Source organism: Neoarius graeffei, chromosome 28, assembly GCF_027579695.1.
Source record: "Neoarius graeffei isolate fNeoGra1 chromosome 28, fNeoGra1.pri, whole genome shotgun sequence".
Lineage (NCBI taxonomy): Eukaryota > Metazoa > Chordata > Actinopteri > Siluriformes > Ariidae > Neoarius > Neoarius graeffei.
The window spans coordinates 6205953-6219732 of record NC_083596.1 but is presented as its reverse complement, the minus strand read 5'-3'; the positions used below and the strand labels follow the sequence as shown (position 1 = coordinate 6219732).

The following is a 13780-nucleotide window of genomic DNA, read 5'->3' as shown; positions in this document are numbered from 1 at the left end:
GAAAAGCTTCATGAGGGTTTTATTCTTCTTGTTGTTGTTCTAGAAAATTTCTGTTGTCAAGAAAAAGAAAATCACAAATCACGTAAAAAAAAAACAAAAAAACCCCCAACCCCCCAAACAAACCAAAAGTCCCCCCCAAAATTATTATTATTATTATTATTATTATTATTATTATTGATACCATGATACCTTATACTTTTATCTTAATTATAATTTATATGATTATATTTAGGTTATAATTGATATCTTTAGGTTATAATTTTTATATACAGTATGTATTTTGATGGGCGGTACGGTGGTGTAGTGGTTAGCGCTGTCGCCTCACAGCAAGAAGGTCCAGGTTCGGGCCCCGTGGCCGGTGAGGGCCTTTCTGTGTGGAGTTTGCATGTTCTCCCCGTGTCCGCGTGGGTTTCCTCCGGGTGCTCCGGTTTCCCCCACAGTCCAAAGACATGCAGGTTAGGTTAACTGGTGACTCTAAATTGAGCGTAGGTGTGAATGTGAGTGTGAATGGTTGTCTGTGTCTATGTGTCAGCCCTGTGATGACCTGGCGACTTGTCCAGGGTGTACCCCGCCTTTCGCCCGTAGTCAGCTGGGATAGGCTCCAGCTTGCCTGCGAGCCTGTAGAACAGGATAAAGCGGCTACAGATAATGAGATGAGATGAGCTGTATTTTGACTTGATACTGCACCATGTTATCTTTTATTTTACATTAATAAATGTGTCATTACTTTTTGGCTAAAAACAATATAAATAAGAAAAAAATATTTTTTAAAATGGAATGATTTTTTATTTCTTTAATCTACAAAAAATAACATCCTTATTTATTCACAAGGACTAAATCAAAACCAAATAAATCATGATATCAAGGAGCTCAATCACTTCCTGCCTTTGGATTTTAAACGAGTGGAAATTTTCAGTGAATATAATGTTCAGTGATTAACAATTTATAAGAAACTAATATGCAGTTTATGAATTAAAAATTAATTAAATACATTTTTTAAATAATATATTCATGCTGACATGTGTATAATCATATAACAAGCAAGGCTAAGACCAGAATTGACATTCCTGTTTTTTTTTATTTAAATTAATTTTTTTCCCAGCAATTTCTTCATTAATGTATTTCACATTGTTTATTGTTTATTAGTATATTAAATAAAAAATGATCTGGAACAATAGACTGGTGTAGAAATAATCTATAATGAGTTCAGGGTGTATTACATGATTATAAATAGTGTATTACGTTTTTTATCCTTAAATTAAACTTGTTAAAGAATTTAAATGTAATCACTGGTAAAATATTAAGAGAAATAATATTACTGGGTTACTTTGCCAGTCTTTTGTCTAATATCAATCATGTCAATCAGTGCACATTAGAATATTAAGCCACGCCCACACAGACAGACCTCTGAGAAGTTCAGCTGGTATTTGTGAAAGTTTTATCATATTTATAGCTTGTTTTTTAATTTCAATCTCTCTGTATTTTGTTATTAAGGCAACCTTAAACCAAACATTTTACACTAAATTATAAAAAATGAAGATATATTTTAAAAAATGGGACATAAAATGAACACCAGTAGATGTGTGTAAGGTTTAGATGAGCTGAAGTGAAGTTGGAATTTCCCTTTTTTGTAGCCGAGGCTCTGAACATCACTTCTGTCCACAGTGTGTGTGTGTGTGGGCGCGCGCATACGCGCCCACACACACACACACACACACACACACACACACACACACACACACACACACACATGCACACACTCTCACTCAGACCGACTATGTCTTTCCTCTTTCATACACACACAAACCACAAGACCGTCCTTCTCTCTCTCAGTTTGCAAACCACAACACAACAAAAACGCAACATGCAGAGGAAGCTGTGCAAATTGTGCAAATTGTTATAATGCTATAGCTTAGAAATCATTATGCCAAAGACGCTTAATAACAATGACCATGATGATGCAATGATGCTTGTGCTTTATTCCACATCTGTAGGTTTGTCGGTTCGTTATTCCGTCCTGAAGACGTGAAAGAGTTTCATCTTGCTCACTCAGTTCCACATGTGACAAGCCATTAATCAGTTCATATAATTTTACATTTTGTTCCACACATGTCATTACAGTCGTTTTCCTAGTAATCACGATTACAGTAAGTACAAAGCGTCCACCTCTGCACCCTCTGTGCAATGAGAAGGTGGGCTGTTCACTGCAATACATTATGTGTGTGTAGGCGAGTGTGTGTGTGTGTGTGTGTGTGTGTGTGTGTGTGTGTGTGTGTGTGTGTACACATATAACTGCGCTGCTTTAATACAGGATGTGAAAGTGATAATGTGTCTGCTTTACATTCACAATGAAGTGTGTGGGACAAGGTGGGGTCGGAGTACAAAGTGTAAAGATACATAATGCATAATAGTTTTGTAAATGTAACACTGACTGGTAATAAATGGAATGTTTTATTCCTGTTTTCATGTGATAAATCCACATCCACTGTGATCTCGATCAGGGTAAAGTGCTTGCTATAGAATGATTGAATGAATGAATGAATGAATGAATGAATATAAGATTTGCTAGAGAGAAAATAACCTCACTGAGACATTTCCTGTAACATTGAACCAAGATTAAGATGCTTCTCTAGGATCTTCAGTGCAAAACATTTCAAACTTCCTCATATTATTAAAGGAGAACTGAAGGCAACATTTTTTATTATCAAAATTCTATTTCTCATTTTATTAAATATCGGAATGCATTTTTGATCGCTATTTTGTCGCTGCTACAGCGAGTTATGAGTGTGTGAAATACGCTATGTAACATATCAGTCCATATGTCAAAGCGATGGCTGTAAACGAGATTCGTTGAGACCTGTCTGAGACATCGTAGGACGGAAGTAAAACGTACAGCGGAAATCAAAGTGACCGACATCTGCCAACATTCCTTGTGTCCAAAATCGCTCACTCGTTCACTACTCCCTACTCCCTATATAGGGAATTACTGTATAGAGGACTATATAGTGAGCTCATTGGTTAAATGAAAAAACACTTTTGGACACTAGTCCGTCACGCTGGTATTTACGTCATTACTGTTGCACAATTAAAACGTGCCAGATCAGTCGGCTGGTGGGTTTCAAAATAATAAATACATGCATGTGTTTTTGTGATAAATCCATATTATACTGAGCGTATTTCCCGCAGTAATCAATACAAAGTACCTGCAGCTTTCAGTTCTTTTAAATCAAGGCTGAATACTTTCTTCTTTGCCGCTGCCTTTTATTAAATCAAATTTGAGACTTTTAATTTGATTTTTTTCAGCGCAACCACAATGCATGATGGGATATATATTGCTCTGGTTAGTGACCATCGTTGTACACTACTTTTTATGATGCATTATGGGATACTTTGAGTGCACTATATAGGGTGTAAATAATCCTCACAAAGGTTTCGGACAGCACTACAAAACGGCGTCCCCACTATATAGTGCCCTATATAGTGAGTAGGGAGTGATTTTGGACACAGGGCAACATGTGCCAATGTTGTCAAAAGACATGCGCGCCCTCTTTCGAATGCTGATGTAATCAAGCTGGAAGTTTGTTTTGTTTTGATAGCAATCAGGAAAGTTTGAAAAAAGTAGGCAGTAATCGTCATTTAAACTCGTTTTTGTGCAATATTTCGTTTGGAAAACAGTTTTCAAAATGGCGGCACTGACACCTGGCTGACACTTCGCGTTTCGAAGTCTCGCACAAGTCTCGTGAAGATCGCGCGGATAAGCGACGCCTGCCGTGGACCAAATGAACTAAATTCAACATGGCTGAAAACCAAATAGGCTGATAAGTATAATATTTAACTGCAATTAGTTGCCAATACGAGTCATGATATAAGGTTACTAAAACTGAAAACGTAATTGAATAACACGTTAATTAAGAAATAAAGCAAGTTTAAAAATGACTTCAGTTCCCCTTTAAGTGAAAAGTGAATGCATATGCTTCTAGCTACAGTTCCGTGCAAAAGGCTTAGGCACGTGCAAAGAAATGCCATAGAGCAAAAATGGATTAAATATCCCCATCCCTCATTCTCATTCTCTCTAGTCACTTTATCCTGTTCTACAGGGTCGCAGGCAAGCTGGAGCCTATCCCAGCTGACTACGGGCGAAAGGCGGGGTACACCCTGGACAAGTCGCCAGGTCATCACAGGGCTGACACATAGACACAGACAACCATTCACACTCACATTCACACCTACGCTCAATTTAGAGTCACCAGTTAACCTAACCTGCATGTCTTTGGACTGTGGGGGAAACCGGAGCACCCGGAGGAAACCCACGCGGACACGGGGAGAACATGCAAACTCCGCACAGAAAGGCCCTCGCCGGCCACGGGGCTCGAACCCGGACCTTCTTGCTGTGAGGCGACAGCGCTAACCACTACACCACCTGGATTAAATATAATGAAATTAAATGTTTCAACATTCAAAAATACTATAAACAGTGAGAAAGCCATCATAAATCAATATAACAAAGAATATTTAGTGTGATACGAAATTCCCTTTGCTTTAAAAAAAAGTAGTCTCAGGTCCAGTGAGTGCAGTTTTATGCGGAAATGAGCTGTAGGTTTTACGGAGCATCTTCCGGAACCAGCCACAGTTCTTCTGGACACTTTGACTGTCACACTCGCTTCTTCATTTTGCACCAAAAACCCAGCAGCCTTCATTTTTAATCTGAAAAGTGCTCTCTTATGGAATATGCTGCTACAAACATTTTTTCCCTGCAACATTTAATTTTGTGCTGAAAAAAAATACGAATGTTTGGACTCTAAAACGGTTTTGTAATGTTTTGACTCGATAATGTAGAAATCAGAAAATAGAAATCTATAGCAAAGCTTGTATGAAAAAAAATGGGGGGCTAAGACTTTTGCACAGTACTGTATACAAAGCAGATTTCACGGATCATCGCGTTCTGAAACGTGTCACAGCAAAATTCATCAAAATGCGAGCTGCATTATGAGCACTGCAGCAAGGGGGTGCTACAGTCAGGCCATCATAAATCAATATAACAAAGCCAATATTTAGCGTGAGACGAAATTCCCTTTGCTTTAAAAAAAAAGAAGTCTCAGGTCCAGTGAGTGCAGTTTTATCCGGAAATGAGCTGTAGGTTTTTCTGCTCATGAACACTTTGAGTCTCTTCCAGCACTGTTTTGTTCAGAGAAACATACACACTCACTGTCTACTTTAATCGGAACATCTGTACACCTGCTCATTTATACAGTTCCATCATGTAGCAGCAGTACAAGGCATAAATGCATGCAGATACAGGTCAAGAGCTTCACATCAGACATCAGGATGGGGAAAAACTCTGATATCTGTAGCTGTGGCTTTAATTGTGACATGGTTGCTGCTTCCTGGTGGGCTGGTTTGAGTATTTCAGATATCCCTGATCTCCTGGGAATTTCGCTCACAACAGTCTGTAGACGTTACACGGAATGGTGCAAAAAACAAAAAACAATGAGTCAGAGACAGGTCTATGGGTGGTAGTGATGTAGTACTTGAGACCGATCTTGATCTCAAGACCACTTTTTGACGGTCTCTGTCTCATCTTGGAATCGACCGCATTTTTACTCGGTCTTGTCTCTGTCTCAGACATAGAGGACTCGGGATTTGATTTCAAGACCAGTCAAGACCACAACTGTGGGGATTTCAGTAAATTGCCTGTTCATTGTCTGATTTATTTGTTAACATCATTACTGTGATTAGATGCAAAACTTCCTGCTTCAAATGCAACCAATAATGTGACTCATTGCGAATTCACAATTTTTCTTCCTGTTAACAGGTGATACCCCTCCCCCACACCTTCACACACATTAGTCAATCTGGTCCTGGTCTTGACTTGGTCTCTCCCTGCCTTGGTCTTGGTCTTGACTCGGTCTCCCCCTGCCTTGGTCTTGGTCTTGACTTGGTCTCATTTCCTCAAAGTCTTGGTCTTGACTCAGTCTCACCCTGCCTTGGTCTTGGTCTTGACTCAGTCTCACCCTGCTTTGGTCTTGGTTTTTTCTTGATCTTGCCCTGCCTTGGTCTTGGTCTTGACACGGTCTCCCCTGCTTTGGTCTTGGTCTTGACTTGGTCTTGCCCTGCCTTGGTCTTGACTTGGTCTCGCCCTGCCTTGGTCTTGGTCTTGACTTGGTCTCTATCCCTAAAAGTCTTGGTCTTGACTTGGTCTCATCCTACCTTGGCCTTGGTCTTGACTCAGTCTCACCCTTCTTTGGTCTTGGTTTTGTCTTGATCTTGCCCTGCTTTGGTCTTGGTCTTGACTCGGTCTTGGCCTGCCTTGGTCTTGGTCTTGACTTGATCTCGCCCTGCCTTGGTCTTAGTCTTGACTTGGTTGCAATCCCTCAAAGTCTTGGTCTTGTCTCAGTCTTAAAACACTTCAGCCTTGGTCATGACTTGGTCTCAGTTGAGGCGGTCTTCACCACAACACTAGTGGGTGGAAACGTCTTGTTGACAAGAGAGGTCTGAGGAAAATGAGCAGATTATTTTGAGCTGCTGGGACATAATAACTCAAATAATCACTCTTTACAACTGTGGTGAGAAGAAAAGCATCTCAGAATGGACAAAACATCAAACCATAAGGTAGATGAACTACAGCAGTTTTCAGATTTAACTCTTGTCAGCCAAGAACAAGAATCTGAGGCTATCATGGAGACAGACTCACCCAAACCTGACAGCTGAAGATTAGGGAAAAAAGAAATCACTTGTTCTGTTTTCAGTCTTCATCTTTCTGATGCAGAAATGCATCTTGAGTATGTTCAACAAGAACATTCTGGACAGGTGCTTTGCTTTGACATTTTCCTTCACATTCACCCCTTTAGCCTTTTCAGAGAGTGTGTTAGTGTGTGCATGTTCTAAGCAAGTCTGTATCTGCTCTTTCAGTCCCATTTTTTTCAGTTTTCAGAGCTCTAAATGTTAGGTCTGGGTGATTTGAGCTTGACCTTGAGCTTGAAGATGCTACCAGATAACTTGGAAATCATGCATTTTTAGCTTATAACCTCATCTATATACTGGTCAACCACAGCACAAACACAAACAGTCATAAAAGATAGCATGATCATGATGCTTCAGGGCTGAATGCTTCAGGGCTGCTAAACCTGCAGGAGCTTTAGACTGATGGCATCACAAATTCCATTAATTTCCTCAAAATCTGGCTGCTTCTGCCAGGAGGTTACAGCTCACATGTGGATGGATAGTTTTTTTTTTAACATGCTGTGACTCCAAGCGAACATTTAAATCAATGAAGCAATGTGTGCAGTAGACAATTCCAGCATTTTATTTCAAATCCAATGACACAACCATTCCACCATCAAACCTGAAGGAAACCCATAAGGACATGCGGAAACCATCAAACCAGGGACCATCAAACTGTGAAGCAGCAACTCCACCCACTGCACAAAATATCTAAAAAATTAAATGGCTCCCAATTCATCATTCACTACATGTCTTTTCACTTTGGCTAATTTTTATAAAGGGTGCCAATAATTGTGGATATGACTGTTAATATTTGGCCTTGAGCAGATCCGTTTGCCATTTCTGCTGAACTGAAACCACACTGGCACGCAATCAGGAAAGTTAATGAAGCATTCTTTTCCAATATCGTCCTCCAAAAGAGGCTGCAATGAGCGGAAGGCAGGGGTGGCGTAGCGCCAGAATGTCCTCGCTCGTCTGCAGAACGTTCCTGCAGGTTTCTGCCCATCTTCATTGGATCCCATCAACTATCATGAGCAACTTTGCCAGAAACAAATCTCTGACAACTCGGACAGGAAGCCAGCTGTGGTTCGTTTAGTTCGGTTCATCCTCATGTCATTGCAGTTGAGTTGGTAGTTATAAACTTCTTATAACTGCAATGTGACGTCTGAGACAATATTCATTTTAACTATTCTTTTGTTTCATTCTGGATTTGAATATTAGAAAGATTTTCTCAGGATTGACATCGAGTCGGTTTTTCCTGAGCTGAACATGTGAGTGGGAAAATGTATGGTACGATCAGCACATGGCTTCATAACATGGTGTGTCTGAATAAACAGTCAAAATGCCTGTGTGGATATGAACACTATCAATTCAATGCAACTCAGTTCAATTTAATTCAACTTTACTCAATCAAACCCCATTCAATTCATTTCTATTCAACCCAGTTCAACTCAACTCAATTCAATTAAACTCCATTAAATCCCATTCAATTCAAATTAGCTCAACTCAATTCAACTCAGTTAAAACCCATTGAACTCAATTCAGTTCACTTCAATTAAACTCAACTCAATTAGACCCCATTCAACTCAGTTCGATTCAACTCAATTCAATTAAACCCCATTCATTTCAACTCAACTCAATTAAATCCTGTTCAACTCAATTCATCTCAACTCAATTCAGCTCAACTCAACTCAATTAAGCCCCACTGAACTCAATTCAGCCCAATTCAGTTCAATTCAATTAAACTCAACTCAATTAAACCCTGTTCAACTGAATTCAATTCAACTCAGTTCAACTCAAATCAGTTCAGCTCAATTAAACCCCATTCAATTTAATTCAACTCTACTCAATCAAACTTCATTCAATTCATTTCTATTCAACCCAGTTAAACTCAATTCAATTAAACTCATTTAAATCCCATTCAATGCAATTCAGTTCAATTCAATTAAACTCAACTCAATTAAACCCCATTTAATTCATTTCTATTCAACCCAGTTCAGCTCAACTCAATTCAACTCAGTTAAGCCCCATTGAACTCAATTCAGTTCAATTCAATTCAACTCAATTAAACCCCATTCAACTCAATTCGATTCAATTCACTTCAACTCAAATCAGTTCAGCTCAATTAAACCCCATTCAATTTAATTCAACTGAACTCTGTTAAATCCCATTCAATTTAATTCAACTGAATTAAACCCCATTCAAGTCAATTCAAATAAACTCAATTCAACTCAACTCAATTAAATCCCATTCAACTCAATTTATCTCAACTCAACTCAGTTAACCCCCCCTGAACTCAATTCAGCCCAATTCAGTTCAATTAAATTAACCTCAACTCAATTAAACCCCATTCAACTCAATTGAACTCAGCTCAATTCAGTTCAATTCAATTAAACTCAAGTTAGTTAAACCCCATTCACCTCAATTCATTTAAACTCCAATTCAGCTCAATTCAACACAGTTCAGTTAAACTCCAATTCAACTCAATTCAATTCAACTTAATTCAGTTCAATTCAATTAAAACTAAATTAATTTTTATCCAATAAGCTTTAAATTTTCATTTAAATTTTAATTACTTGAAATTTAATTTAAATTTCTCTCTCCCTCTCTCTTTCAGGTGACTATATTCATCTACACAGATCTGATGTTAGTAACGAGGGAAGATGAACCAGGTCGCTGTAACGTCTTGCAAAATCCTCTCTTCTTAAAACAGCTCCGGCTAAAAGAGGGTGAGTGGTGCACCTCTCTTTCTCTCTCTCTCTCTCTCTCTCTCTCTCTCTCTCTCTCTCTGACACACACACACACACACACACACACACACACACACACACACACACACACACACACACACAGAGAGGACTAAAACATGAGGGCACAGTCACCACGAGCTCCGTGATGTGAATGTGGGGGAATGACATAAGAAATATAGTTTAAAGTGATGAAATGGAAAGTTGTTTTTGAGACCCCAGAAGCTCCTTTCAGACAGATACTGAAATAAGTGCATGAATAACTCAGTAAGCAGCTTCCTCACAATCACTGAAGTCCAAACATCGATAGATTGAACTCAGTGGTGAGGACATTCAGGTCATTGGCAGCAGCCAGTCTGTAGAATTTAAAGAACGGCAGACGTCGATCGATTATGCTGAACAATGAGGCTGGGTGCAGTAACTTGGTATCTTTATTCAATGTCCACAATCCACACACACACACACACACACACACACACACACACACACACACACACACACACACACACACACAAAATATTACAATCATAAAGACAGCAACAACAGACAGACAGACAGGGTGTACTAATAGCTTTGTGTTTAAATACTCTTACTCGTCACATTTCCGGACAAGCCGCAGTGCGTAAACTCCTCTTTCCTGAAAACTTGTTCAAGTTGCAGCTTTATCTCTGACTGTTCCAAAGTGCTGACACTGGAGACTCCTTCCTTCCATAAATGGCAACCAGACATCAGGAAAGAGGCTGCGATCCTTTGAGAGAGTCGTGGGAAAGTAACGAGACACTGTGTGCGTGTGATACAACAGCAGACGCCGAGACAATATCTTCACTCTCTTATCTGTACAGATACTGCAGGGTCAGAATTTCCACAGGGGGATTTCTGCTGCCCTGTCTGCACTGACAACACACACAACACACACATTCCTCTCCAACACACCACCATAACACAGACTTACAGATCTCCCTCCAGGAAGTGCACAGGGTAAAGGTGCAACATGACAAAGCATTAATAAGACACAGGTTCATATGAACGCATTAATGCAGTCATTCTGATATGTTTTTGTTTCCATAGTAACAAGTTGTTTACGCTGAGAAATGGAGCTTTAATACGTATTTATAAGATAGAAAGCTGACCTTTAACCTCATTGTTATTACAGTATAAGGACTTGGGTTGAGTTAACAGACTGGTTGCCTTGTTAAAGTTGCAGTAAACGATTTTAGCAGAGGTTAGCTAGAGCTAGCCATTACACACACATGTTTATATTAACCTGCTCGTTCTAATACACTATGATTTTTTAGTAACAGATTACACATAGACTTGTATGGCATGGAAGTTTATTGTTGATAGGGTGAGGTTTCTGTAAGGTGATGTTTATTTAATATTTATAGAAGGAGTAGCCACTGTCAGCAGACTCCGGTAGGAGGCGTGGCCTAATGTTTGAAGCCAAGATCTGTCAAGTAGAGCCAGGGGGTCCATGAGTTAAAAAAAAAAAAGTTATCATGGAAATCACAATGTCACATGATCGAAGTTGTTATATTTAGGGGTCCAAGCACCAAAGTCAACTCAGATGTATTGTGTTCTAGCAGTGGAAATTTCAGGAATAGAAAGTTCTCTGGCTCCTAAAACACATCCATGAAACATTTTTAATAAATTTCATGAAATAAATATTTTCATGAAAAATGTCGGTAGAGTTTGGATTTGAGTTTGAGAACCACTGGGTTACTGTAGTAATGCGTTTAAGTGAGTGTGTGATGATTCACGAATACAGTTTGTCTCGTAGCTCCAGTGCAAAACTAAAGACGTGAACTTCAAAATTGTCACATCTTTACTGATAAATACTTTGCGATACGTCAAAACAATATTCGGTACATTTCATTTGAGGCCGAAATTTACCACAGTATTGTGTTTCTTTTGGAATACAAGAGTGACCTCTGCTGTTCAAAGGAAAGGACGAGTAAAAATATGGTTCTAAACACACCATTAAGTGCTAAATGATAAAAAAATGAAAGAAAAAAACTCCAAACCAAAACAGATGTGTGCTAATTTGCAAACACGATGGCTTTAAGTTCGACTGCTGAATATTTTATGTGGCTTCTGGGAATCTTAGTAAATATTAAGATATTTAATTACATTCATTTATTATTTAGCTGGTGATTTGTAATGAAATTGTTTTTATTGAATTAAATAATTATTTTCATAATAAACAGTTTGCTGATTATGTCTCTTATATCAGCACTTGATTAAGATTTAGCATTTAGTATTTATCATGAAGTATCAAGTGTATATGTATCGTAAATGTATTGCTTAGTGCTGCTGTTCCAATCAAATGTACTCTAGAGCAGTGGTTTTCAAAGTGGGGGCCGCGGCCCCCTGGGGGGCCGCCAGGGGGTGCTAGGGGGGCCTCAGAAAGTTGGAGGGATGATAAAAAAATTGTGGAAAAAAATACTTTTTAAAAATAATAATTATTAAATATATTGTAATTAGTTTTTAAATCATTATTATAAAATATAATTATTAATAATAATACATCATATTGAAATGTTGTTTGCCATGCTCATCTCTCCGATTGCCTGTGACGTTGCGGTTTGCGCCATTTATCAAGCTGCTTTGCTCCTCAAACTAGCGTATTGCTAGCGCAAAATGGACAGGTTTTCGAAGAAGAGACCGAAGGAACAAACCAACAGCCCTGCTGTGGAGGACACTGCTGCGAAAAAAACTAAGAAGTCCTGGCCAAATAAAATCCGAAAATATGAAGCAGCATACAGAAAAATGGCCATGATTGCCCGAAATGCGTCCTCTGTCTGGAGACCCTGTCAAACAAGTGCTTAAAACCTTCGAAACTTCAGCGTCACTTGGTACAAAAACATCCGACAGATGCCGAAAAAACAGTAGATTTCTTCAGACGCAAAGAAGAGCATTTGGTCAGGCAATCTGCTGCATTCACCCAGCAAGCTACTGTCCCCGAGCGGGCCCTGAAGGCATCATTTTTAGCCTCTTACCACATTGCTCATGCTAAAAAAACTCACTCAATTGGAGAAGATTTGATTTTACCAGCCACCAAAGACATTGTCCGAGAATTGCGTGGTGAGGATGCTGCCAAAAAAATCGATGCTGTCCCACTCTCTGATAACACCGTGAGCCGACGGATTGGTGACATGGCTCAAGACGTATCTGCTCAGCTGTTGGAGCAGGTGAGAGCCAGCGAATACTTCGCACTTCAGCTGGATGAGAGCACAGATTTATCCAATGAGGCCCAACTGCTTGTGTACATCAGATTTATTTCACAGGAAAGATTTGTGGAGGAAATACTATTTTGTAAAGCACTTGAAAGAAGAACTACTGGGAAAGACATTTTTCAAGTTTTGGACGATTACATCGAGTCTAATGGATTGGACTGGACCCGTTGTGTGGGGGTGTGTTCGGACGGAGCCGCGGCGATGACCGGGAAGATCAGTGGAGTGACCGCTCTCATTAAGCAGAAGGCCCTGCATGTAGTGGCCACACACTGCACGCTCCATCGCGAGGCACTGGTCGCAAAAAGGATGGATAACGAGTTGAATCAGGTACTACAGGAGGTTATACAGTTTATTGTTCAGTGCGAAAATATTTGTGTTGAAAACATGTTAGTTAATAATATTCTTATGCTAAACAAATGTAACAATTATTGAATATTGAATAAAAGTAAGAGAAAACATTCTAAAAGTTGATGTTTCTTTACATATTTTGTAGCATTGTCTGTGGGTTTGCAAAGGGGGTCCCCGGCCAGAAGCTAATGCTGTTTGGGGGGCCTTGGCATGGAAAAGTTTGGGAACCCCTGCTCTAGAGGACACAGAATACCCATAATGCACTCTGCTGTTGGTTGATAGGGCACCATTTTGGGCCATTTTACACTTTTAGCATTACTGCTGGTCACATGATGCAGTTTACCCAATCAGAAGAGAGCAAATAGTAACTAGTGATATATTGTTATCTGGTTATTTTGATTATAATTTCTATAATTATATTAATTTAGATGTTTACAATTTTTTTGTGTGCGTCTTGGATTTGATGTGAGGTCAGAATAGTGATATAGATCCCAAGCCAGCGAGATGGGTGTGGCTTTTAATCTTTAAAGTGGCTATTGCTAAGTGCTTACGCTGAGAAACAGAGCTTTAATAAGCACTCATAATATGCAAAGTTGCCCCTTAATCTCACTGTGATCATAAAGAGAAACACTGGGTTGAGTTAATGCTTGGTTTTATGAGACTTGTTAAAGGTGCAGTCAGCAATTTTAGCAGAATTTACGTAGCTAGAGCTAGTCATGACACTTACAATTT

At 39.2% G+C, this 13780-nt stretch overlaps 1 protein-coding gene across 2 annotated transcripts in view; it reads left to right on the top strand.

Annotated features, from left to right (window-relative positions):
- The window catches only part of rgs3a (regulator of G protein signaling 3a), a 244983-nt gene that overhangs the window by 37289 nt on the left and 193914 nt on the right, over nucleotides 1-13780 (top strand). For both annotated transcript variants that reach the window (XM_060912131.1, XM_060912129.1), the window contains one exon: nucleotides 9338-9449. In XM_060912131.1, coding sequence (XP_060768114.1) covers nucleotides 9338-9449 — 112 coding nt within the window. The remainder of the gene's footprint in view (nucleotides 1-9337; nucleotides 9450-13780) is intronic.